The sequence below is a fragment of the Amblyraja radiata genome, chromosome 26 (genome assembly GCF_010909765.2).
Source record: "Amblyraja radiata isolate CabotCenter1 chromosome 26, sAmbRad1.1.pri, whole genome shotgun sequence".
Lineage (NCBI taxonomy): Eukaryota > Metazoa > Chordata > Chondrichthyes > Rajiformes > Rajidae > Amblyraja > Amblyraja radiata.
The window spans coordinates 16,181,563-16,209,356 of NC_045981.1; the positions used below are offsets into that span (position 1 = coordinate 16,181,563).

The 27,794-nt window shown below is 45.7% G+C and overlaps 2 protein-coding genes across 3 annotated transcripts in view; one reads left to right on the forward strand and one right to left on the reverse strand.

Moving 5' to 3' along the window:
- slc39a11 (solute carrier family 39 member 11) overlaps positions 1-9,456 on the reverse strand; it is a 518,123-nt gene extending 508,667 nt beyond the window's left edge. The window contains exons 1-2 of one of the 2 annotated variants that reach the window (XM_033044305.1): positions 9,184-9,456; positions 3,471-3,509 (exon numbers count right to left, since the gene is read on the reverse strand). In XM_033044305.1, coding sequence (XP_032900196.1) covers positions 3,471-3,509; positions 9,184-9,291 — 147 coding nt within the window. In that variant the 5' untranslated portion in view covers positions 9,292-9,456. The remainder of the gene's footprint in view (positions 1-3,470; positions 3,510-9,183) is intronic. The other variant, XM_033044306.1, reaches the window with a different exon arrangement.
- A 9,043-nt stretch (positions 9,457-18,499) lies between these two features.
- Positions 18,500-20,397, forward strand: LOC116987956 (somatostatin receptor type 2-like). Its single transcript, XM_033044307.1, has one exon. The coding sequence runs from the start codon at positions 19,070-19,072 to the stop codon at positions 20,192-20,194; it is 1,125 nt and encodes a 374-aa protein (XP_032900198.1). The 5' UTR covers positions 18,500-19,069; the 3' UTR covers positions 20,195-20,397.
- The last annotated feature ends 7,397 nt before the right edge of the window (positions 20,398-27,794 follow it).

Here is a 27,794-nt window from a genome sequence, read left to right on the forward strand (position 1 = left end):
CATGAGGAGGAGGTCAAACATATCATCTGCTTATCCTTGACTCCCTCATGTAATAACATTCCCAATAATTAAATAAGGATCAGCCCTTGCCCTTGGAGAATAACAGAATTTGAATAGTTGCCATCAAATACACACGGAGACTGGTAAAAAATTCCTACCAGCATGTTCGCAGAAGGTTACGAGGAAATATGTACATTAAATTGGCAATAAAAATTAACACTTTAAGAACTCACCATGCTATCAAATAAAAAAAATTAAATGTACAATATCAGGTGATTTGAACAACACCAGAGTACATGCAATTGTCAAATTGTACTACATATTAATATATAGGGAAGTGCTGCAGGAATATATATTCAAAAGCGGAGTTGGACTCCATTTCTTGTCAGGAGTAAAAGTCGATGAAGAAATACTCTATCCCAGCTCCTGAGAAGCCCAGTACATCAAATTTCCCAGAGCTCGTCACTAATAGACTATTTCAAGCACAGCGATCCGTACAGGAAATGGATTTACTCCAGATCTTAATCGGTCATTTAGCTTAACTGGTCCAGGCCAGTGTATGTGCTCCACATGAATCTTCACCACTCCACTTCATCCATCTGCACCTCTTCCTACTCCTTCCCTCATTTACTTCCATAGAAGCTGTTGATTCGAGGTAAATACTGTAGTTTCATAACTACCTGTGCTCCTAGCCTGATTGGCAATTAGGCACCTTCATAGAACAGTACAGCACAGGGAAAGCCCCATTCTACGCACAATATCTGTGGCTGAACATAATGCCAAGATAAATGAATCACATGCATATGGTCCATATGCTTCCATTCCCTCCATATGCATGTGCCTATCAAAAATCCTCTTTGAAGCCACTATCGTAGCGGCCTCCACCACCACCCCAGGAACCAACAACTATGTTTAAATAAGAACTTGCTCCACGCATCTCCTTTAAACTTTGCCCCTCTCATCTTAACGCTATGCCATCTCATCTTTGATACTTGCACCCCGGTAAAAAAGTTCTGAATGTCCACATTCTCACCCACTACATAGAAACATAGAAATATAGAAAATAGGTGCAGGAGTAGGCCATTCGGCCCTTCGAGCCTGCACCGCCATTCAATATGATCATGGCTGATCATCCAACTCAGTATCCTGTACCTGCCTTCTCTCCATACCCCCTGAACCCTTTAGCCACAAGGGCCACATCTAACTCCCTCTTAAATATAGCCAATGAACTGGCCTCAACTACCTTCTGTGGCAGAGAATTCCAGAGATTCACCACTCTCTGTGTAAAAAATGTTTTTCTCATCTCGGTCCTAAAAGATTTCCCCCTTATCCTTAAACTGTGACCCCTTGTTCTGGACTTCCCCAACATCGGGAACAATCTTCCTGCATCTAGCCTGTCCAACCCTTTAAGAATTTTGTAAGTTTCTATAAGATCCCCCCTCAATCTTCTAAATTCTAGCGAGTACAAGCCAAGTCTATCCAGTCTTTCTTCATATGAAAGACTCTCTCATAATACACCTCTCATCTATCTATATTACTAAATCTCTGTTCTTGACCGCTTTTGGCCTTCTCTGCTGCGATTTCCGAGAGAACGCCGCCACCTACGGCCGTCATTTTTGGCCACCTCGCTCAGAGCCCCCCTCCGCCGCATGTGTGCCGAGGATTTTTCCCGTCGATGAAAAATGACAGAGATATTAATGTTTATATAATATTCCCCATTCTCTATGCTGCCCCCGCTGGCGGCAGGGGGGAGGGAGGGACTATAAAACCAGGAAGTGGTGTGCCTCAATTAATCTCTGCAAGATGGAGCTCTGTCAATTAGTCTCTGTCACTCTGAGCTCTGAATGACACTGAACAAATGTCTACAGCACTGTGGGTACCCTTAATTTGGTTTGAAAATGAAAATATGGTGAGAGGTAAAAAAGCACTGCCTGCAAATGGTTATTTGGGTTTGGGTTGAAGTAAAAAGGCACTCTCTCTCTCTCTCTCTCTCCTCCTCCTCTCTCTCCCCACATCTCTCTCCCTTTCCCTCTCTTTCTCTCTCTCTCCCCCCTCTCCTCTTCCCCCCCTCTCCTCTCCCTCCCCCCCCCCTCCTCTCCCCCCCCTCTCCTCCTCCCCCCTCTCCCTCTCCTCACCCCCCTCTCCTCCCCCCCTCCTTCCCCCCACTCTCCTCTCCCCCCCTCTCCTCCCCCCCTCCTTCCCCCCCACTCTCCTCTCCCCCCCTCTCCACTCCCCCCGTCCTCTCCCCCCTCCCCCCTCTCTCTCTCTCCCCTCTTTTTCTCCCCCTCCTCCCCTCCGTCCCCTCCCCCACCGTCCCTCCCCTAAACCCCCTCCCCTCCACACGCCTACCCCCTTCCCTCCCTCCCCCTCCCTGCTCCCCACCGCCCCTCATCTCACCCCCTCTCAGCACACACTCTCTCTCCTCCCCCCTCTCTCCCCCTCTCTCCCCTCCTCCCCCTCACCCACCCTCCCTCCCCTAAACCCCCTCCCCTAAACCCCCTCCCCTCCACACTCCCTACCCTCCACCCTCCCCCCTCCGCACCTCTCCCCCATCACCCTCTCAGCACCCCCTCTCTCTCCTCCCCTCCTTTCCCCCCTCACCCACCCTCCCTCTTCTCCTCCTCTCCACCCCCCTATCCCTCTTGCCCCTCTCTCTGTCTCTCTCTCTGTCTCTGCCCCTTCTCTCTCTGCCCTCACTCTCTACCCCCTCCCCCCCTCTAGATGTGACTGCAATTTGGGGGCTATGCGTCAGTAGATAGGGTGGTTATGGGGTAAAAGGAGAAAATTAATAATAATATAATATCAAGGGGGGTAATTAGCGTGAGTGCGAGGGGGGTGGGGATAGTGTCTAGTAATTTTATATATTTCTATCAGGTCTCCCCCTCAACCTCTGGTGTTCCAGAGAAAATAATCCAAGTCTGTCCAACCCTATCCTGATAGCTAATATCCTCTAGTACAGGTATAATCCTGGTTATAAAAGGACACAAAATGCTGGAGTAACTCAGCAGGTGATGCAGCATATCTGGTCATGGGATAAGCAAAGACAAGTTTGCAATTCTCATCAAGAACATCCTTTATCTGAATAAGTACAAAAATAATACATTTGCTGATCGCTGCCATTCAACTACCTTTTCTAAAATTAATTAATTTCTCTGGGTTTCAATTAATCAGGAAGATGTGCCCCAATCTCCTGCCGGCCTGGATTAGTTGCCGACTGAAGCTGGTACGCTTTTTGTCTGCATAACAATGCTACAGTGGGTAGTGCATGCATTAATTTTATCCTGTCTTTTGCAAATGAACCTTTCAGCAAATTTCTTTGTAGGAAACTCCTCTTCATCTGCATCCCACTCCCACATTTGTCTGTTTAAAGACACAGATGAATCATTACACCAGCAAAAATGTTCAGTCAGAAGACTTGCACTGTGATCACAGGTTTTAAACACTGCTTGAAAGTCTTTTTATACACTCACCCCGGCAGCAAAACCAAGACTTCCATCCAGAATTTGTTTCTGTGTAGAAAAGATGAGTAAAATTAAAACAGAGAAGAAATACAACATTCCTCATCCTTCTGGACCTTAGAATGTCTGAAAATGCTTCAATCAACTTCTGATGTTCAGACGCTTTTGAGCCAAACACAAGCCAATTTGCACCAAGATCCTGCAAACAATCAATAATGTTGAAAAAGCTAAATATATTTTGCTTGCTCAAATTCATAAATATTCACACTTCAAAACTGAACAGTCACCCATGTGTCAAATTTGAAATCCTAGCCTTGCGCAACTATTGATCAGTTCCACTCATAAGTAAAATGTTGTTTATTAGCGCGAGTTTTCCACCCACTTAGTCTGGAGAAAATAAAAGTCTGAAAACTAACAACGAAGAAGGGTCTCGACCCGAAATGTCGTCTATTCCTTCGCTCCATAGATGTTGCCCCATCCGCTGAGTTTTTCCAGCATTTTTGTCTACCTTTGATTTTTGCAGCAGCTGCAGTTCTTTCTTAAAACAAATCATTTACGCGCTCGTCATTCAGAGTTTTTGGTAAGTTCACAGCTTTCTCGTATTTTCCATCCATAGAGTACAAAAGGACACTGCTCAAGACTGGCAAAATAATATTGTTTGTGCTTTTTGAAAGGTTAATTAATGTTCATAAGTGATAGGAGCTGAATTAGGCGATTCGGTCCATCAAGTCTACTCCACCATTCAATCATGGCTGATCTATCTCTCCCTCCTAACCTCCTGCCTTGTACCCATAATCCCTGACAGCCATACTAATCAAGAATATATTTATCTCTGCCATAAAAATATCCATTGACTTGACCTCCACAGCCTTCTGTGGCAATGAATTCCACAGATTCATCACCCTCCGGCTAAAGAAATTTCCCCTCATCTCCTTCCCAACGGAACGTCCGGGGCAATCCTCACTCAGCAGACAATGGAAACTATGATAAAGTGGAAAATTCCACCCACACATGTGCCCTAAACCAATTTCATCCCATCCTCAAGATGTAGTTACACTAGAAACAAACAAGTGCAATACTCTCAACACATCAGGTAGTCTCACAGGAGATGGTAAAACTATGTTCCACCAAAATTCTGATTATTCAATCACAGATAAAGCTTTACTACAGTTATCCGTTACATTCTGAAGTGAACTAAACCTCATCAAATCTATTGCACTCCAGAGATAGTCCTTATGAAACAGTTTAAACCAGCATCTGCAGTTCCTTCCTACACAATGTTTTGAGAAACATGCCTCGCCATTTCAGAAAACATAAGCTTCCTGTCACTTAAAGTGTGTCGCAAAGTCTCAAAAACCGTTGCTAAAACGTTTACTCCAATTTATACTGGGATATATGAAAATGCCAGAATGTCAACTGTAATAAACTATTAATGAGCAATAGAAAGTTTTCATAAGATGATCGAAAAGAACTGCCAGGTCATAATAGCAACAACACCATCATCATCATTTATATCTACTTGATCTTTTAATACATTCTACTTTATTGCAAATGCTTTGCAGATTAATACATTGTGAGGAGGAAGATATTTCTCGTGACGGAAACAGGCCCTTTGGCCCACCGAGGCCGCGCCGGCCAGCAACCCCCTACACACATTAGGGACAATTTTACAATTGTACCAAAGCCCATTAGCCTACAAACCTAAATGTGTTTAGACTATGGGAGGAAACCGGAGCTCCCGGAGAAAACCCACGCAGGTCATGGGGAGAACGTACAAACTCCGTACACAGCACCCGTAGTCGGGATCAAACGCGTGTCTCCGGCGCTGCAAGCGCTGTAAGTTAGAACCTCTGCCACTGCGCCGCCGTGCTGCCCGTGGTTTAGTTTAGTTAAGCGTCACGTGTACTGAATCCCAGGAAGAGCATGGTGACCTGCCTCCATGACTACTGTCTGGTCGCATTTACATCCACCACTGTGAAGTGCTTCAAAAAGTTATGAATTTGGAGCGCAGTACAGTGAGGGGTGATGTACAGAGATGTATAAAATGATCAAGGGAATAGATAGGGAGAATGCATTCTCCCCACCCCCCAGAGTATGCTAATCAAGAAGGCGAGAGGGGAAAGATTTCATAACAACCCAAGGGTGATCCTTTTCACACAAAGGGTAGTGGGTATATGAAACAAGCTGCCAGAGGAAGTAGTTGAGACAGGGCCAATAACAGCATTTAAAAAACATTTGCACGGGTACATGGATAGGAAATTTGGATATGAGCCAGATGTGGGAAAATTGGACTGGTCTCGATGGGCATGGACGAGTTGATCCAAAGGGCCTGTTTCCACGCTGTATGATGATGGCTTAATAAATAAACCAAAACATCAAACTTCAATCAACTGGATAGATGAACACATGAAAATGCTGAAATGACAACACACTTGAGATTTGTTTTCCAATCCTTTGTGGCACAATGCCAAATAACACATTTCTTGTGCCCTGTAATTTACTGTTTCTAACTTACTCATATTTCACATCGCAAAATGCATCAGAATTAAATTATTATTATCCAACACTCCACCCAACTTTCAATTTGAACTATAGTCTATTGTATCCCTAAACTGATATGTCCCTCTCCACAATGTCACCAACCTTTGTGTCACCCACAAACTTACAAATGAACGCACCTCCATTCATTTCCAAGCATATCACAACCAACGGGTCTCAGCTCCAATCCCGTTGTCCATAGATTACCAACCAGAAAAGCATCCTTCCATCACTACCCTCTGCCGCCATGCCAATTTTGTATCCTGTTAGCCATCTTGCCTTGGATGCGTTCATCTTCAGTATTTGCCCAAGCAGTATGTGGTCAAATGCTTTCATGAAATCCACATGGACAACACACTAATGCCCCTGCTACGTACATCCATCTTCTTCGTTCCTGCCTCAAAAAACTCAGTCAATTGAGTGAGCACGAGGTCATGTTGACCATCAATGATCAGCCTTATTAGTTCCCATTCCACGGAAGTTGCCTGACCTACCAAGTGTTTCTTTTAGCAATAGTTTCCACTTTCATTTCAAATTATTGCCTAAACTTGATTAAATCTACCAACGATCTCTCATCTCACACCAAATGTTCTCTCATCTCACAGACCTCAGTGGGACATGCAGCACCTCCCTGGTTAACTCATCCCTCTCCACCCAAACCACCCCCTCCCCTGGTACCTTCCCCTGCAAGAGATGCAACACCTGTCCCTATACTTCCTCCCTCGAATCTTTACCAGGGACCCCGACAGTCCTTTCAGTTTAAGCAGAGGTTCACGTACCTCCATCAACCTCATCTGCTGTATCCGTTGTTCAAGATATGGACTCGTATACATCAGTGAGACCAAACGTAGATTGGGCGATTGTTTCGCTGAACAAATTTGCTCAGTCCGCCTGGACATACCCGATTTCCCAGTTGCCAAACACTTTAATTCCCCTTCCCAATCCCACACTGACCTCGGCCTCCTCCATTGTCAGAGTGAGGCAAATGCAAATTGGAGGAACAGCACCTCATATTTTGCTTGGGCAGCTTACAACCCAGTGGTATGAATATTGGTTTCTCTAACTTTAAGTAACCTTTGCACCCCCCCTCTCTCCATCCCTCCCCCACCCAAGTCATATCAGCTTCAAAGGCGTCTTGTTGAGTCGCATTGCCAATACTTATTTTCACCTAGGTCACAGCTAACAATGACCTGTTTCCTTTATCATAGTAACTTTTTTACATACCTTACATTCATTTGCTTCATATATCTCTACATCACCGTCTACAATATGTCTTGTTTCCCTTCCCACTGACTATTGACCCGAAACATCACATATTCTCCAGAGATGCTGCCTGACCCACTGAGTTATTTCAGCTTTTTGGGTATATTTTCAGTTTAAACCAGCATCTGCAGTTCCTTCCTACACATGTAAGAATATAAATTTAGTTACTTCTGGAAAAGATCACTAAATAGACACACATTACATTTCATTCACAAATGCATGTGCCCTTGATACATTTCAACGTCAAAGAGGAGAGAAGTGCCCATGCCACTGGTGTACACTGACCTATTTTATGATGTTTTAACCATCACTGTGAACCTGCTGTAGATCCTTAGCTCGTTGCATTGAATCGCCACTGTTTTGCTCTTTCCATCCCAAGATGGTAATGCTGATCAATCCCACAACCTTTTAATTCATGGTGTTGTCCATTATGGGTATTCAAATCCAGCTGTCAGTTTTTCCTACCATTCACACTTCTATGTATGTCATCTACCATGCACAGTGCCGACTATGACTTTAATCTTTGTGACAAAGGCATACTTGGGAAAAATACATCTGTAAGGTGTTAAGTTATTAATAAATCTATCAAACACTGCTGTAATTTCTACATGGTGAAACCAAAATGTATAAAAATGGCCTTTATTAAAATCTGACAATGTGCACTTTAACCACGTGTGATTTGTTTCATTACAAATCTCAAATTGTGGAGTACAGAGGCAAATAAATAAATGATGGGTCTTTGTCCCAAACATTATGGAGGGCATTATAGCTCAAGATTGTGAAGGGCTTCCCCTGATATATACGTATGTAAATATGGGTCCCTTTTCATCATTCAAATCAGATTCTGCATTGATATCTCGATGCCAATCTCACCCCTCCTGTGATTTCAACTGTGAATGAAAAATCAAAACAAGTACTGCAGATGTTGTCAATTTCAAACAAAGCTGAGGAAGGCTCTTTAACCTGTAACATTCATGCTTTCTCTTTCCACGGAGGCTGTCTAAACTGCTGAGTGTATCCAGCACTTTCTGGTTTTGTTTCTGAAATGCAATTCTTAAGAGGCAGTAATGAGGTCTGAAGCCGTACCCCAACCCAAACCCAGGCAGAGTATCAATTAATCGAGTCTGAAGAAGGGTTCCAACCCAAAACCTCACCCATCCTTTTTTCCCCCAGAGATACTGCCTGTTACTCCAGCACTTTGTGTCTCTCTTTGGTATAAACCAGCATCTGCAATTCTCTGTTGCCCCTGTCAATGAATCCTGGTATTAGGATAGTAAAATTAAGTACAACTTGCAATGACACCGCCAGCACTTTGCAAATGGCTGGAGGAGTTTATGGGGCAGTCATTGATTGGGTTGGACTTGCCTTGTTTCGTTGCTGATGTTACACATCACCTATCATTGGCTCTTATGATTAACCTTCCTTACGTTGTGCAAACCTTTGAATCAGAGCAAATATCTTTAATGATTCCTAATAGGAAATCTTTTTTTTCTTGAACTTTTTTTCTCATCCTGTTATTTTAGGCAGTGGATAGGGTGACATAGTCACACAGCGTGGAAACAGGCCCTTCAGCCCAACTTGCCCATACAGACCTATATGTCCCATCTACGCTTGTCCCACCTGTCTGCATTTGGACCAGATTCCTCTAAACCTGTCCGAACCATGTACCTTTGTAGGAACGACCTGCAGCTGCTGCTTGAAACTGAAGATGGACACAAAATGATGGAGAAACTCAGCGGGACAGACAGCATATCTGGAGAGAAGGAAGGGGTTTACCCTGACTCCGAAGCGTCGCCCATTCTCTCTCTCCAGAGATGCTGCCTGTCCCGCTGAGTTACTCCAGCATTTTGTGTCTATCTTCTATCCATGTACCTGTCAAAATGATAAATTCAATCGGCACAAGAAGATGTGCACAGTTACCAACCTGCCCCTGTGAGAAAATGAAGACCAGAGCAGCTCCAGCAGCGGTGAGGCCCCAGGTGAAGAAGGTGCCGAGCAAGGTCTGCCAGACGGGGCTCCAGCCCTCAATCATCTCTCCCTCTCCCTCCCTTCACCCTCTCTCCCTCTTGCTCTCCTCCCCTCACTCACTCTCTTCGTCTCCCTCTCCCTCCTTCTCTCCGTCCCTCTCCCCCTCTTCCTTTTCTCCTTCCCCCTCTCCCTCACTCCCTGCTCCTGCTGCTGCTCCCCTGGGCAACCGGACGCCACTCACGTCCACTTCCGCATCCGCTACGCCGCCCGGACCCCGCCCACCGACCAATAGGAAGCCGTCTGGAAGCATCCCTGCGCTCTCATAGGTCACAGCGCACGTCCATCAAGTCCCTTCCCTCCCCTACTCCACATCCACTGCTATCGCTCGCTGCCCAATGTCACCCAGGAAGAGGGCACGTTAGTTCCGTCTTCGTGTGCACCTTGCAATCAAGAGATTACATTAATTTGCATTCAATCAATTGCATTAATCAAAGTGCAACGAAGCAGCCAAACACCGACGGTTGAGAGGAATTTGTCTTGCAGTCCAAAAACCACTGCAAAAGTTTATTCACACTGATAGTGACATTTCTGCTCCTGTTAACGACTGCTTCGCCTTGCAGTAATACAAAATAAGCTCTTTGACGGTGCATTCTGCAATTCAAGAAATCGTGTTTTCTAAAATTAAACTCTTGACTAAATTGAAATTATGTTTTTCATTGCAGTGGATATTTCAACATAGAATGCAACATTAACTGAACCACGGGAATTTCCCAAAGTAAATATTTCCCATATATTTGAATAATTTATTGTAATTAAATTCTTCAGTTCGAATTCGAAAACATGGTTTGATAAATTGTAACTGGACTCACGTCCATCGCCGTGATATTGTGCCAACTCCCACTGGGCTTTCTTTCAGCTGGAAGATTGCAACTCTATAATATCCCAGATGGGTCTGCTCAATGACAGCTTTCTAAGCTGCCTATCCATTGAATGCTTGGAACTGTGCCAGGCTGATTACAGAGCCATAAGAGTCATACAGCGTGGAAACAGGCCCTTCGACCAAACTTGCCCATAACAACCAATATAGACAATTGGTGCAGGAGTAGGCCATTCGGCCCTTCGAGCCAGCACCACCATTCAATGTGATCATGGCTGATCATCCCCAATCAGTAACCCGTTCCTGCCTTCTCCCCATATCCCCTGACTCCGCTATTTTTAAGAGCGCTATCTAGCTCTCTCTTCAAAGCATCCAGAGAACCTGCCTCCACCGCTCTCTGAGGCAGAGAATTCCACAGACTCACCACTCTCAGTGAGAAAAAATGTTTCCTCATCTCCGTTCTAAATGGCTTACTCCTTATTCTTAAACTGTGGCTCCTGGTTCTGGACTCCCCCAACATCGGGAACATGTTTCCTGCCCCTAGCGTATCCAAGCCCTTAACAATCTTATATGTTTCAATGAGATACCCTCTCATCCTTCTAAACTCCAGAGTGTACAAGCCCAGCTGCTCCATTCTCTCAGCATATGACAGTCCCGCCATCCTGGGAATTAACCTTGTAAACCTACGCTGCACTCCCTCAATAGCAAGAATGTCCTTCCTCAAATTAGGGGACCAAAACTGCACACAACACTCCACTAGGGCTCTGCACAACTGCAGAAGGACCTCTTTGCTCCTATATTCGATTCCTCTTGTTATGAAGGCCAACATGTCATTCGCTTTCTTCACTGTCTGCTGTACCTGCATGCTTACTTTCATAGACTGATGTACAAGGACCCCTAGATCCTGTTGTACTTCCCCTTTTCCCAGTTGCCTTGCCTAATTAAAGTTGCCTTGCCTAATTAAAGTTGCCCAATTAAAACACTAAATCCAGAATTGCCTTCTCCCTGGTAGGCTCCAATACAAGCTGTTCTAAGAATCTATCACAAAGGCAGTCTACAAAGTCCTTTTCTTGGGGTCCAGTACCAACCTGATTTTCCCAGTCTACCTGCATGTTGAAATCTCCCATAACAACCACAGCATTACTTTTACTGCATGCCAATTTTAACTCCTGATTCAACTTGCGCCCTATGTCCAGGATACTGTTGGGGGGCCTGTAGATTAGTCCCATTAGGGTCTATGTCTACTAAACTATGAGTGGTTTTACTGACCTGTCAGTGCCCTTAATGTGGTTTGAAAATATAGTTTGGAAATGCTAAAGCTGTGTTGCCTTTGGTTTGGATATGCTAAAGCTGTGTTGCCTTTGGTTTGGAAATCCTAAAGTTGCCTTGCCTATGGTTTGGAAATGCTAGTTGCCTTGCCTAATTAAAGTTGCCTTGCCTAATTAAAGTTGCCTTGCCTAATTAAAGTTGCCTTGCCAATTTAAAGTTGCCTTGCCTAATTAAAGTTGCCTTGCCTAATTAAAGTTGTCTTGCCTAATTAAAGTTGCCTAATTAAAGTTGCCTTGCCTTCTATATAATTAAAAGTCTAATCTTGACCACTTCCTGTTTGCGCTTTATATTGATTTTAGAAAAAAAAACGCTACCGCGTACGGCTGTGATTTTTGGCCATCTTACTCAGAGTCCCCCTCTGCTCATCAGGTGCCAGGGATTTTTCCCATCGATGAAAAATAAAAGAGTTATTAATGTTTTAAAAATGTTGCGATTTTCTCTCCTGTCAATCATGCCATGAAGGCCATGCCCCTTCTGGTGGGAGCAGGAGGAACTATAAAACCCAGAAGTGTGGGCATGGCTCAGTCACTGCAAGATGGAGGAGGGAGAGGTCATGACTCGCTGTCTTTAGTGGCCTAGCACCCTGCTTGAAATGGTATGAAACTGCACTTGAATTTGGTGGCCTTGCACCCTGCTTGAAGTGGTAAGAAACTGCACTTGAATTTGGCGGCTTTGCACCCTGCTTAAAATGGAATTTCAAGGAATAGCCGTGAGTCAACTGCCAGCCCACCAGCCATGAGTGAGCAAGCTGCCAGCACAACAGACTTGAGTGACTGAGCTGCCAGCCCAACAATCAATTTGGCCCACAATGTCCATACTAGCCCTCTAAAAACCAGTCTCTTCAGCCCACAACACCCATACTAGCGCTCCAGAAAGCCCCCCTCCCCCCACTGGCCACAAATATTGGAATTGGTGGAGAGGGGGAATATTGTGTTGGGGGACCAGCCCTCCCGTGTGATGCTGGGACCCAACGAGTCCTACTTAGTCTAGTATATAATATATATGTGTATATTTGTGAGTATATATGTGTGTATTATTATATTATATACTCACAAATAGAATAATACACACATATATACTCACAAATATATATGTGTGTGTGTTTAATCGATAATGTTTCATTATTAATCTTTAATGTTTTATGTGTCATTCCTAACTGTCACTGCATGTTATGTTGCCAATTGCGGGCGGAGCACCAAGGCAAATTCCTTGTATGTGAATACTTGGCCAATAAACTTATTCATAAACTTATTCATTCATTATTTGTGAGTATGTGTATATATACACACACTAAACATTTTTTTCTCTCTTGTTTATTATATTGTTTATAATGTACTATGTTTACATATTCTGTTGTCCGGCAGCAAGTAAGAATTTCATTGTTCTATCTGGGACATTTGACAATAAAACACTCTTGACTCTTGACCATCCATGTACCTGTCTAAATGCTTCTTAAACATTGCGAACGTATCTGGCTCAACTACCTCCTCCGACAGCACGTTCCATATACCCACCACCCTTTGTGTAACTTTTTCTCCTTTCCCAGCAGCAGAAGTCCCCAGAAAATCCTTCATTCACTTCCAACCAGGCCACATTCCCTGCAATGGACACCTTCTTCCATTTACACAGTCTAGAATGTATATGATGCACAATGCTGGCAGAACTAAAAGCTGTTTTCAAAATATACTCCAACATCCCAACATCACAGAAGAGTATTCAGATGAAGCTAGGTGATGATTTAAAGATGTGATTGAGAATATAAGAAAAAAAGACCAGGTATGAGCATCAGGTATAATTCCTTACATCTGCTCCGTTATTCAATAGATAATTGTGCCCCGCGTTCCTACACATTTATCCTTGAAGCCATGCTCCTGTTCTAACCCACAGGTGTACAGCGGAGAGCATATTGGCTGGTTGCATCATGGCCTGAGTGATAATTTGAATGGAGTTAGCAGAAATTGGTGGATATTGCTGGTCCGTCATGCATACTGACCTTTCCATCAAGAGATCTGCAGGAAATGCTGCCTCAAAAATGCAGATAGCACCCTGACCACATTTTCTTCTTGCTGCCACTATCAGGAAGAAGGTACAGGAGCCTAAATGTTAAATATGGAACTGCAGATGCTGGTTTACACCGAAGATAGACACAAAATGCTGGAGTAACTCAGCGGGAGAAAACTACCGTGCCATCCACTACAGACTTTGCACTACAATGGTTGGACTACATACATTGTTTTTTGCACTATCAAGGTCTAGTTTACTGATAATTTATTGTGTATGTATTTGTTGTTGTGTCTAACGTGACCGTATCGCTGCAATAACTAAGACTTTCTTTGTTCTGGTTTATAGTCTGGGTTTATGACATATAAATACTCTCGACTTTTGATTCCCTATTGTTCTTTAAGTACAGCCAAGGGACCATTTATTTTGCACCACCAGAGAGATATGTTGGAATGTACTTCAACAATCTTCAAAACCAAATTGCGCTAGCAATTAAACCTGAAATAAAAGCAGTAATTATTACTGAACTGAACTGCTTCCATACTGCATACCTCTATAAATCTTAAGCAATGGAATGGAGAAAGAATGTTCCCAGATTTGGGAAGGTTATTCCAGACTTTAGGACAGCTAAGAGACCAGTGATGGGATCAGAAAATGGTGGAATTTGGCTGAGAAAAGTTAAAGTCAAGGCAATAACTCCAAGCAGTGTACATCAACCAGCATGGGAATAGTGGGTGAGTGGGAACAGATATGACTTAGGCACGGGTAGTGGAATTTTATATTGTCTCACTTTTGGAGTAGAGTGAGGGAAACTGACTAGAATTGCACTGAAATAGTCAAGTCTGGCAATAATGTGACTTTGCCAGGTCGTACTGTATGTACGAGTACAGTGCGATACAAGTCCAATTAAAATCTTGCTTGCAGCAGCATCGCAGGCACATAGAGTCAGGCAGCACACAAAAACTTAAATTATACATAGATTATATATAAATTCTATATGGCAATTAGAAAAAAGGGATTGTGTTAAAAACCAACACCAGTGAAAAACACAATTAGTAAATGAGTCTATGGTAATGCAAGAAACATTTGGTTGGGTTCCATTGCCAAGATACCATTGGAATTGTGCAAGTTTGTTCAAGGGCCTGATAGTCCAAGGAAAGTGGTTGTTCCTGAACCTGGTGGTGTAGGACTTCATGCATCTCCTGCCTATTTGTAGCAGATAGAAGAGGGCACGGCCCGGATAGTGGGGATCCTTGATGATAAATGCTGCCTTCTTGGGGGAGTAAAAGCTTCATGAAGATGCTTTTAATTGTGCAGTGGGATGTGCCCATGATGGACAATCAGAGTCCGCCACATTTGGACAACAGGAATGATTAAGATCCCTGAAATTTAAAAATATGGAGCAGAGGAAAGTATTTGGAATTTGTGTTCTATGAACACAGATAAATAATTTCACAACCAATAATTAATTATGAGAGGCAATCACTTTTTTTCTAAGAAATAGTCGATCCTTAATACCAAAGTGCCGTGTCAATGCAGAAGGTGCAGAATATCGTCATGTATGTGATATGTTATTTACAAGGCAAATATCTAAAAAAATGTTTTCTTTTTAATAGATCAGAGCAAATATTTACAAGATCTGCTTATAATAACAAAGTGCTTTACCAGCTTTCTGTATATATATACTCATACACATATATACACACACACACACATATATATAAAAATATATTATCTATAGTATTCTATAATATTCTATATAATATAATATAATTCTATATAATATAAAATAATATTATATTATATAATATTATATATATAATAGCAGTTGATATTTTCAAGAGAGAGTTAGATTTAGCTCTTAGGGCTAAAGGAATCAAGGGATATGGGGGGGGGGAGCAGGAACGGAGTACTGATTTTAGATGATCAGCCATGATCATATTGAATGGCGGTGCTGGCTCGAAGGGGCGAATGGCCTACTCCTGCACCTATTTTTCTATGTTTCCATAGGTGCCTGGAGAGAAACAGGAGTGGGCAAACAATTATTCCAACGTGTCCGTCTCCCTGTCTGAAGAAGGGTCTCGGCCCGAAGCGTCACTCATCCATTCTTCTCTCCAGAGATGCCGCCTGTCGTGCTGAGTTACTCCAGAATTTTGTGTCTCCCTGTTCAATATGTTGGTTGTCTAGTCAACCGAGCTCGTCTTTCTCGAGTATCCTTCAACGTTTTAATGAACAACAATCTCCCAGTCGCATAACTAAAATTAATGATTTACCTGGCATCATCAGCTGCCGCTAGTTGTTGACACCCTCAGTGAGTCGAAGTGTTTCCTGACTACGCTCTAACGACTCTGTACTCGGTCTATGCACAGTCAAGTGATGTAAATCTGACATGCCCTCTGACTTTAAACGCTGGTCACTGGACCGAGTGCGGGTTTTGCAAAAAAACAAATACCACTGCTGTTGGTTTAGGACGTGTTTAAATAGAGGCTATGTACCACTGAGAGAAAAGTGCGGAGGAGTTTTACGTCCGTTCACAGTTTTAAAAAGAATGCTGCGAATCAATGTGAATTAAGAGGTTGGTAAAATGTTACTTTTTCCTTCATTGTTTGGGGAAACATGTTGAACTTTACAGCGTCCATTCTGAATCCGGATACGACTCCTGTTTGACTCCACATGCAACACTTACTTAGCGAGACTTGGCTGCCCTTTGTATTCTTTGGTATTGCATTTGCCGATTTGTCATCTGTGGTGTAAAGACCACGCTGCACATAACACGCTTTTGTTTTACACAAGTTCAAGTTTAAACTCCAGAACCAGTGTGCTTTAACCGAGTGTGGTCAGAAACTCCTGACAGTTAACATTCACGGCGCGGATTTCCTCCGGATCTTCAATAAGGCCAAGAATATTCCAAACTTCTGATGTACAGTACTGCCACTTAGCAATTTACCCCCTCTTTAGTCCGTGCCTGTTGGGAGACACGTGGCCCTACGGTCAGCGCTCGTCAGATAGGAGATAAACCTGATTAATAGTCAACTGTAAATAAAATGCCTTCTGGAGTAGGGAAAGGTTTAACGCACTTGATGCTGGATATATATATTTCTCAACTTTATATATATACTTTATATCTGTATACTTACTCTCTAAAAATGTACTTTCTAAACTTTATATATAGACACATTGCTGGAGTAACTCAGAGGGGCAGGCACACACACACACACATATACATAGATGCTTGTTTAAAAAAAACGTGATTTCTAAACATATACATAGGTAAATATATATCCTTATATACATTATATATATATATATATTGTGTGTGTGTGTGTGTACATATATATATTTAGAAATTACGTTATTTTTAAAACAAGCATCTGCAATAGGCAATGATATATATAAAAATATATATATAACTCTAAATATACATAACTCTTTCATATAGAGTTGAGAAAGTAAGTTTTTTTGAAAACCAGCAGCTGCACTTCCTTGACTCCATAAATTAGGCAAATTGCATAGTATCATTTTTTTCTTAACGGGAGATTTCAAACTCACATATTTTCTTGATTAATACGGGTGTCAGAGGTTATGTGGAGAAGGCAGGAGAATGGGGTTAGGAGGGTGAGATAGGTCAGCCGTGATTGAGTAGCGTAGACTTGATGGGCCGAATGGCCTAATTCTGCTCCTAACACTTATGATTTTATGATATACCGAAGCCGGTGTTTCAGACACAAACCCCCATATCCCAATGTGACTAATTAAAATCGTTTGCAAACTAGTTCCATTTATTTTGAAAAGGGACTTTGGAGATACAAGGAACTGCAGATGTCGGTTTACAATTTTAAAAAAAAACATAAGGTGCGGGAATAACTCAGCGGCACTTTTGTTTTGAGCTCGGCAAAATCAGCCGCTGGGTTTTTACAGCAGGAGGTGACCCGCTTTGAGTCTGCCGCGTATTCTCGACATGGCTCTTTGGACTCTACTCAGGGATAGAGGTCCAACCACGGCACGAGTTTCAGAATCGGCAGGGTAGGGGCATTCGTACTTCTGCGGGGAGAATAGATCAATAGTTTCACTCTTCCAGTGGGGAGTTTTTGAACTTTCAGAAGATGTAGTGGTGGAAATCGCCATGTAATCCCGTCTGTGGAGATGCTCGCCCTTTCACACAGCCCAGTTAGGCAAGTGGAAGATTCTGCACACAAAAAAAAACACTTTAGATTTAATTCGCCAGCTTTACCAGGACATTCTATAATAATGTTAGAAACCAGCAGAAAATATCACATCACCTACGAAAAATATATACACGCGCTGGAAGTGAGCTGACAAAAGTGTGCATTAATTGATACATGAGTATTTTTGTCGTTTATAGATTCGATGAAAAATAGATCACCATCGGCGTTTTAAATTTAAAAGCGTTGCATTACATTTAAAAATGGGGAATACTCTCGGAAATCTCTCGAAATGTTGTCACATTTGTTTTGCAAAGGGGGTGCTTGTTTGCCTTGCCAAGATGATCGCGTGAAAGGGCAACAGCGAAGGGTCATAAACGTGAGAAACCGGCAGGCAATTCACGCTCAGCCACATCACTCAACGGAATTCCTGACATGCAATATTTTTTACTTTGGAATTGTCGACGTTGGCCAAAAGGGACAGTGTTAAATTGGGCGTGACGTGAGATTGACGGGGATGCAGAATAGGACATTCCTCAGATGCCTCGACATAGTCTTCGAGAATGAAAAAAAAAGTATAATTTGAAGTTACCTGTTTAAGGATAATTCAACTGTCCAATGGCACCTTGTACCTGGACACAATGAAATTCGTCTTTTGCACACAGTTCCGTAAAAATCTCGCAATACCGGTTTACTTGGAAGTTGCCCTTTAAAAACGTCTAAAACTTTAGACAACTTTAAAAGTTGCCTTCTTAAAAACGTAGGAAAAGCATTCACCCCGTTCAACTTCAATGGTACTTTATTGTCACGTGTTCCTTTATTTATTTATTTTTGCCCACACTTCAGTAAAAATCTTACGGCACAATCAGAGTGTAAGCATAGTAGAGGCAGTATTGTCGATCTTTTATATGTACGAACTTTCGCCGACTCTACAGTCCCACTCGTTATCACAAGTCACAGATTATTGAACGTGAGCTGATACAGCGTGGATGCATTCATACACGGGTGATTAGAGCATAGTAAATCTACGAGTAAAAATGTAACTCCGATCTATTTAAACATTTAATGTCTTGGCATTTTCCATGTTGATCCAGGGATTGAAGGGTTGCGGGTGAAATAAATAGTTCTTGACAAATATGGTAAACCTTTCCTGAAATGAGCGATGATTATTCGCCGTAGTTGGCGCTCTGCCTTAACTGTTGATGACCAGTGACAAAGTAACTAAATACCAGGAAAGTCGAAAACTATTTAAGAGAGGGAGTGATCGTGGAAACAGGAGTTCAGCGGCGTGGGGGTACTCGGCAGATGGAGTTTCGGAAACTGCTCAAAATGACTGTGAAAACACCAAAGATCGGATACGGAAAGGTTGAATGGACCAAGAGGCGAGTCGACTAGCGAATGCTCAGAGAGAGCCCAAAAACTGATCGCCTGGGTTAAATTAGCCCCTGCTCTGGTGACGAGGGGTCTTTTGAATGAGCCATTTCTCGTTCGAAATGAACACGTCCGTTGTGGAAATGGACGGCGGAGTCCCGTTTTACCTTGAGACTGAAGCCAACACGTCCGAAGTGTTGTTGCCGGAATATTACACCGATGACTTTGATGAAGAAATGCCCTGGAGCATCGGCGACCTCCTGATCCCCGTTGTCTACTGCCTGGTGTGTGCGGTGGGACTGCTCGGCAATTCCTTGGTGGTCTTCACCATTGTCCGACATGTCAAGATGAGGACAGTGGCCAACATTTATATATTGAACCTGGCCCTGGCCGAAGGCTTATTTATGCTGGGTCTACCATTTCTGGCGGTGCAGATCGCTCTCCACCGGTGGCCATTCGGCCACTTCATGTGCAGACTGGTGATGGTCGTGGATGGCATTAACCAGTTCACCAGCGTGTTCTGCATCACGGCGATGAGCGTGGACAGGTACGTGGCCGTTGCCCACCCCATCAGATCTTCTAAGTGGCGCACCCCGAACCTGGCAAAGATAGTCAGCGCCGTCCTATGGTTACTCTCCTTCATCCCCGTGATCCCCATGGCCATCTATTCGGGCGTGGATGACACTGTGGATGTGTGCACCTTAATCTGGCCGGAGCCCATATTTGTGTGGAACACGTCCTTCGTTGTCTGTGCCTTCGTGGTGGGCTTCGTGCTGCCCTTCGCCATCATCTCGCTCTGTTACATCTTGATGCTGGTGAAGTTGAAGACCACCTTGGTCTCACGGCACAGCCGGGAGTCAGCCAGCTCGGAGAAGAAGATGACCGGGATGGTGGTGACCATAGTGGTGGTCTTTGCCATTTGCTGGCTCCCTTTCTACACCATCAACATCTGCGTGGTCTTCATGACCATCCCCCAGCACATCTCCTTGAGGAAGCTCTTCCAGTTCACGGTGGCCCTCTCCTACATCAACAGTTGCGTCAATCCCATCCTCTATGTTTGCCTGTCCGAAAGTTTCGGGAGAGCTTTCCAGGCGATGCTGTGCCCCAAACTCGTGCAAGGGGCGAAGGTTGCAAGAGGCTCCGACGCGGGGGATCAACAAACGGGCGACCTGATGGAGTCGCAGCCAACACTCTCCGGCGGGGAATTGGAGAGTGCGCTCCGATAGAGACACGGCTCCCGGTGTCCGGCTCCTCCCGCAAGCAGATCCTCCAAAAGTCCCCAGTTAAATAAATCACCAATGCAGAGTATCTATTGCGAACGGACGGGAGGACGGGTCCGGGCACTTGAGGCCGGGGGGCGACATGAATCAACACAGAGGACTTCATGTGTAGGAAGGATCCGCAGATGCTGGTTTAAACCGAAGATAGACAAAAAAAAAAGCTGTAGTAACAGCATCTGTGGAGAAAAGGAATGGGTGAGGGTTTCGGGTCGAGACCCTTCTTCAGACTCCACGCGGAAGAGGATTTCACGCTGCTTCCCCCGGCATGACTGCGGCCGCTACCACCACCCCCCCCCCCCACCCACCCCCCATACCACCCCCCCCCCCCCCCCCCCATACCATCCCCCCCACGCTGGCTCTAAACATATCACGGTTTTATTAGCGAATCATTTAACAAAGAAAATGCAGTGCAAGCTAACAGAGGCGATATAAAACAGGGCGATGAGAAGTGCCTGATGCAGCGATGGTGTGAAGAATAATGATGAATGTTCTTGTAATACCATCTCAGGAGTAAATTACCACAGCAATGTTTGAACGAAGCCGTTACAGCGAAGAGGGGAAGTAATGGTAGCCCATGTTAATTTCGCTCTAACTTTCAAAAGTTTTCAAACACGATGAATTAAATCAATACGCATCTGCATTTCCTTCTAGCTCGGGTTATTTTGACAATTTGGTTGCTGCTCTTTACAAATATATGGCGGTATTCTCCGTTTTTGGTTGGATTTAGTGTAACCAACTCGAGTTTGCTGGAAGTGAACGATTAGTTAGCTGGAGATTCGCAGCTCGAATCTGTTGCAAAGAGTTCGCGCAAGTCTTCCAACAACTTTAAAAGTTTGGGAAGATAGCGTTTCTTGGTGAACCGTTTGGTGTTCACCCAAGATCAAATACGAAGGGGTCTTCCCAAGACCGGGGATTCAAACTGAAAATAGATTTTAAAACCTATTATTTTCAGATGTCCCATTTTAGTTATGTTTAGATTAAACGTAAACCCTCTTCTTAAATACTCGGCAAGATGCAGTGCAATTACCAATTTTTCTATTAAAAAAATAGAATATTCTAATTTTCATGAAATAAATGCATCCATTATATCGACCCAAAGGCACTCCATTTACAGCGACAAAAGTAAACAAATTATTGCTGCAAGAGTTATAGCTTTCCGGACATTTTCTGAAGGCGCGGACGATTAGATTCCTACCCGGCCCTGAATGTCAATTGTTTAGTCTAAGAGCAAACACATCTTTTATTCCCTCAGCCACGCCAGACACTGGGTTGTTTCTGATTCTATTTTGACTTCTCCAGTTTACAGTTTAGTTTATTGTCACGTGTACCGAGGTACAGTGAAAAACTTCTGATGCGTGCTAACCAGTCAGCGGAAAGACAATTCATGGTGACTTTTACAATCGAGCCATTTACAGTGTATAGATACATCTCGACTACTTTGAGTTATTTGGACATTTCACACTTCAAAGTCAACTAAAATTGAATCTTAATAGATCTTCCACGCTGGTGTGAGATGCATCTACTTATTCAGGGCACACACAAATCGACTTTAAAAATAATTCTCATTGATGATTTTGATAATTGTTAGGACATTGTGTGCTGAAGGGTCGGATCCTGTGCTGTACTGTTCTATGTTCAACAATCTGCCTTCTAATATGCCTTTGCTGTTATACCTGTTAATTGAATGAATGGATTCAGATGGATAAATTACCAAGAGGACCAACATTCTGGTGATTAAATGCATTTGAAAGCCTTTGAGTATTTGATCCATAAATTATAACTTTGTAATGTAGTACAGGATTATTTGGTACAATTCTGCCATTGATTGAATAGAGTTTTAATGAGATACTAGACCAAGTGCAGACCCGTTGGGTCTGTTTCCCCAACGGCGTTTGCGGGGGGGGGGGGGGGGGGGCTGAGGCATCACACTCACATTAACCACCCCCCAAACACACAGGTGGGGGGAGGGGGGGTGAGAAGAGGGGAGGGAGGGGAGGGAGGGGAGAGGAGGAGGAGGAAACGGGACAGATTTGGGAGGGAAAGGAGAGCGGGGTAGGGGGTGAGAGAGGGGGATGGGGAGAGAGATGTGGGTGAGGGGGGGGGGGATGGGGAGGGAGGGGAGGAGGGAGGGAAGGGGAGAGGGGTTGGTGGAGAGAGGGGAAAGAGTGGGGAGGGAGAGTGGAGGGGGAAGGGGGAGAGAAGTGAAGCGGAAGAGAGGGAGGAGAGAGCGATGGGGAGGGGAGAGAGATGTGGGGGGAGGGATGGGGACGGAGAGGAGGAGGGAGGGGTAAGAGTGTGGAGGGAGGGGGAAGAGTGTGGAGGGAGGGGGAGAGAGGTGGGGGGAGAGGGGGGAAAGAGTGGGGAGGGATAGTGGGAGGAGGGAGAGGTGGAAGAGTGGGGAGGGTTGGAGGGGTAGGGGGAAGGGGTGGGGGGAGAGAGGGGAGAGGGAGGGGGCGAGAGAGGGGTGGGGGAGGGAAAGGGGTGGGGTGAGGGAGAGAAGTGGAGGAGTGGGGAGGAAGGGGTAGGGGGAGTGGTGGAAGAGGGACAGAGGGGTAGGGGAAGGGGGCGGGGGGAGAGAGGGAAGGGGATAGGTAGAGAGTGAAGGGGGGTGGGGGAGAGAGGGATGGGTGGGAGAGGGAGAGGGGTGAGAAGAGGGAAACTTAGAAACATAGAAATTAGGTGCAGGAGTAGGCCATTCGGCCCTTCGAGCCTGCACCTCCAGTCAATATGATCATGGCTGATCATCCAACTCAGTATCCTGTACCTGCCTTCTCTCCACACCCCCTGATCCCTTTAGCCACAAGGGCCACATCTAACTCCCTCTTAAATATAGCCAATGAACAGGCCTCAACTACCTTCTGTGGCAGTGAATTCCAGAGATTCACCACTCTCTGTGTGAAAAATGTTTTTCTCATCTCGGTCCTAGAAGATTTCCCCCTTATCCTTAAACTGTGACCCCTTGTTCTGGACTTCCCCAACATCGGTTTCTATAAGATCCCCCCTCAATCTTCTAAAATCTAGCGAGTACAAGCCGAGTCTATCCAGTCTTTCTTCATATGAAAGTCCTGACATCTCAGGAATCAGTCTGGTGAACACGATGGAACGTTCACCAAGTGCTTGTGCTCCTGCAAAGGCATATGTAAATGAATCCATTCCGATTGGACATATGTGAACATTGAGCATTGTGACATCACATGATGGAACGAATCAAAAGGAAGAAAGGCAGCGGCAGCCACAGACTTTTATATAATAACTAGACCAAGTGCAGACCCGTTGGGTCTGTTTCCCTAACGGCGTTTGCGGGGGGGGGGGGGCTGCGGCATCACACTCACATTAACCACCCCCCAAACACACAGGTGGGGGGAGCGGAGGTGAGAAGAGGGGAGGGAGGAGAGAGGAGGAGGAGGAAACGGGACAGATTTGGTAGAGAAAGGAGAGCGGGTTAGGGGGTGAGAGAGGGGGATGGGGAGAGAGATGTGGGGGATGGGGGGATGGGGAGGGAGGGGGAGAGGGGTGGGGGAGAGAGGGGAAGGAGTGGGGAGGGGGAAGGGGGGAGAGAAGAGAAAGAGTGGGGAGGGAGGAGGAGAGGGTTAGGGGGAGTGATGGAAGAGGGACAGAGGGGTAGGGGGAAGGGGGGAGAGAGGGAAGGGGGATGGGGGAGAGAGGGAAGGGGAGTGGGGGAGGGATGAGGAGAGGGAGAGGGGGAGAGGAGTGGGGAGGGAGGGAGGGAGGGGTAGAGAGGTAGCAGGAGTGGTGGAAGAGGGACCGGGGAGTGGTGGAAGAGGAACAGAGGGGTAGGGGAAGGGGTGGGGGAGAGAGGGGAAGGGAAGGGAAGAGAGAGGGGTGGGGGAGGAAGAGGGGTGGGGTAAGGGGAGAGAAGTGGAAGAGTGGGGAGGGAGGGGTAGGGGGAGTGGTGGAAGAGGGACAGAGCGGTATGGGGAAGAGGGCGGGGGGAGAGAGGGAAGAGGGTGGGGTAGAGAGGGAAGGGGGGTGGGGGTGAGAGGGATGGGTGGGAGAGGGAGAGGGGTGAGGAGAGGGAAACATAGAAATTAAGTGCAGGAGTAGGCCACTCGACCCTACGAGCCTGCACCACCATTCAATATGATCATGGCTGATCATCCAACTCAGTATCCTGTACCTGTCTTCTCTCCATACTCCCTGATCCCTTTAGCCACAAGGGCCAGATCTAACTCCCTCTTAAATATAGCCAATGAACTGGCCTCAACTACCTTCTGTGCCAGTGAATTCCAGAGAATCACCACTCTCTGTGTGAAAAATGTTTTTCTCATCTCGGTCCTAAAAGATTTACCCCTTATCCTTAAACTGTGACCCCTTGTTTTGGATTTCCCCAACATCTGGAAAAAAATTTCTGCATCTAGCCTGTCCAACCCCTTAAGAATTTTGTAAGTCTATAATATACCCCCTCAATCTTCTAAAATCTAGCCAGTACAAGCTGAGTCTATCCAGTCTTTATTCATATGAAAGTCCTGACATCCCAGGAATCAGTTGGATGAGCCTTCTCTGTACTCCCACTATGGCAAGAATGTCTTTGAGCATTGGGCATTGTGACATCACACGATGGAACGTTCACCAGGGGCTGGGGCTGCTTCTATGGGTGAGAAGCCAGTATTTTTTTAAATATTGGGGGGGGGGGGGGGGTGGGGGGGCTGGGGCATCACACTCACATTAACCACCCCCCAAACACACAGGTGGGGGGAGGGGGGGGTGAGAAGAGGGGAGGGAGGGGAGAGGAGGAGGAGGAAACGGGACAGATTTGGGAGAGAAAGGAGAGCGGGGTAGGGGGTGAGAGAAGGGGATGGGGAGAGAGATGTGGGGGAGGGGGGATGGGGAGGGAGGGGGGGATGGGGAGGGAGGGGAGGAGGGAGAGAGGGGGAGAGGGGTGGGGGGAGAGAGGGGTGGGGGGAGAGAGGGGTGGGGGGAGAGAGGGGTGGGGGAAGAGTGGGGGGAGAGAGGGGAGTGGAAGGGGGGAGAGAAGTGGAAGAGTGGGGAGGGAGGAGGAGAGGGGTAGGGTCTGTGTGAAAAATGTTTTTCTCATCTCGGTCCTAAAAGATTTACCCCTTATCCTTAAACTGTGACCCCTTGTTCTGGACTTCCCCAACATCTGTAACAATCTTCCTGCATCTAGCCTGTCCAACCCCTTAAGAATTTTGTAAGTTTCTATAAGATACCCCCTCAACTTCTAAAATCTAGCAAGTATAAGCCGAGTCTATCCAGTCTATCTTCATATGAAAGTCCTGACATCCCAGGAATCAGTCTGGTGAACCTTCTCTGTACTCCCTCTATGGCAACAATGTCTTTGAGCATTGGGCATTGTGACATCACACAATGGATCGTTCACCAGGGGATGGGGCTGGGGCTGATTCTATGGGTGAGAAGCCAGTATTTTTTGACATATTGGGGGGGGGGGGGGGGGGGGGGCTGTGGCATCACACTCAGATTAACCACCCCCCAAACACACATGTGGGGGGAGGGGGATGAGAAGAGGGGAGGGAGGGGAGAAGAGGAGGAGGAAACGGGACAGATTTGGTAGAGAAAGGAGAGCGGGGTAGGGGGTGAGAGAGTGGGATGGGGAGAGAGATGTGGGGGAGGGGGGATGGGGAGGGAGGGGAAGAGGGAGGGAGGGGGAGAGGGGTGGAGGGAGAGAGGGTAAAGAGTGGGGAGGGAGAGTGGAGGGGGTGGGGGGAGAGAAGTGGTAGAGTGGGGAGGGAGGAGGAGAGGGGTAGGGGGAGTGATGGAAGACGGACAGAGGGATAGGGGGAAGGGGGCGGGGGGAGAGAGGGAAGGGGGTGGGGGAGAGGGATGGGAGAGGGGTGAGGAGAGGGAGGGGGGAGGAGAGAAGGGGGAGAGAAGTGGTAGAGTGGGGAGGGAGGGAGGGAGGGAGGGAGGGGAAGAGGGGTAGCGGGAGTGGTGGAAGAGGGAGGGGGGAGTGGTGGAAGAGGAACAGAGGGGTAAGAGGAAGGGGTGGGGGAGAGAGGGAAAGGGAGGGGAAGAGAGAGGGGTGGGGGAGGGAGAGGGGTGGGGTAAGGGGAGAGAAGTGGAAGAGTGGGGAGGGAGGGGTAGGGGGAGTGGTGGAAGAGGGACAGAGGGGTAGGGCGAAGGGGGCGGGGGGAGAGAGGGAAGGGGGGTGGGGGAGAGAGGGATGGGTGGGAGAGGGAGAGGGGTGACGAGAGGGAAACATAGAAACATAGAAATTAAGTGCAGGAGTAGGCCATTCGGCCCTTTGAGCCTGCACCACCATTCAATATGATCATGGCTGATCATCCAACTCAGTATCCTGTACCTGCCTTCTCTCCATACCCCCTGATCCCTTTAGCCACAAGGGCCACATCTAACTCCCTCTTAAGTTCCGATTGGACATATGTGAACATTGGGCATTGTGACATCACACAATGGAACGTTCACCATTGGCTGGGGCTCCTGCAAAGGCATATGTAAATGGATCCATTCCGATTGGACATATGTGAGCATTGGGCATTGTGACATCACACGATGGAACATTCACCAGGGGCTGGGGCTGGGGCTGGTGCTGCTTCTATGGGTGAGAAGCCAGTTTATTTTTGAAATATTGGGGGGGGGGGGGGGAAGGATTTGATTAAAAACGTGTACTTAAACACGACGAAATGTAATGAGGGGCGGATACTTAGAAAGAAAAGTGAAATCTCTACCGAAATGGAAAAGATGTCGGCGATTCTGCGTCTGGTTTCGGAGTTGCAGTGAATCAAAGGAAGAAATGCAGCCGCAGCCGTCCATGTAAATGGATCCATTCCGATTGGACATCTGCGAGCATTGGGCATTGTGATTGGACATCTGCGAGCATTGGGCATTGTGACATCACACGATGGAAACGAATCAAAAGGAAGAAAGGCAGCCGGACGGACGGCAGGCGACAGGCACACAGTTTTATATATTAGATAGATAGATGGTAACATATGATGAGCATCTGAAGGTACTGGGCCTGTACGCACAGGAGTTTGGAAGGATGAGGGGGACCCCATTGAAACTTATCGAACAGTGAGAGGCCTAGATAAGTGAATGTGGAGAGGATGTTTCTACTAGCGGGAGAGTCTAGGACCAGAGGCCATAGCCTCAAAATAAAAGAACATACCTTAAGAAAGGAGACGAGAAGGAATTTCCTTAGTCATAAAGTGGTGAATCTGTGGAATTTATTGCCACAGCCGGCTGTGGAGGCCGTCAATGGATATTTTTTAAGGTGGAGATTGACAGATTCTTGATTAGTGTGGGTGTCAGGGTTCATGGGGAGGAGGCAGGAAAAAGAGAGGGAAAGATAGATCAGTCATAATTGAATGGCGGAGTAGACTTGATGGACCGAATGGCCTAATTCTGCTCCTAGAAATAAACATGAACTGATGAACTTATGAGAGAGTAAACTGGTGTTTGGCCCAGGGTATCAAGCGTTTTAGAATGACTTCACTTCAAAAATGTGAACTTTAAGTAAAAAGGTCAAATCATTATTTGGAAAGGTCAATCACCTATCCTTAATTCATTCTATTATGAGGTGGGTATA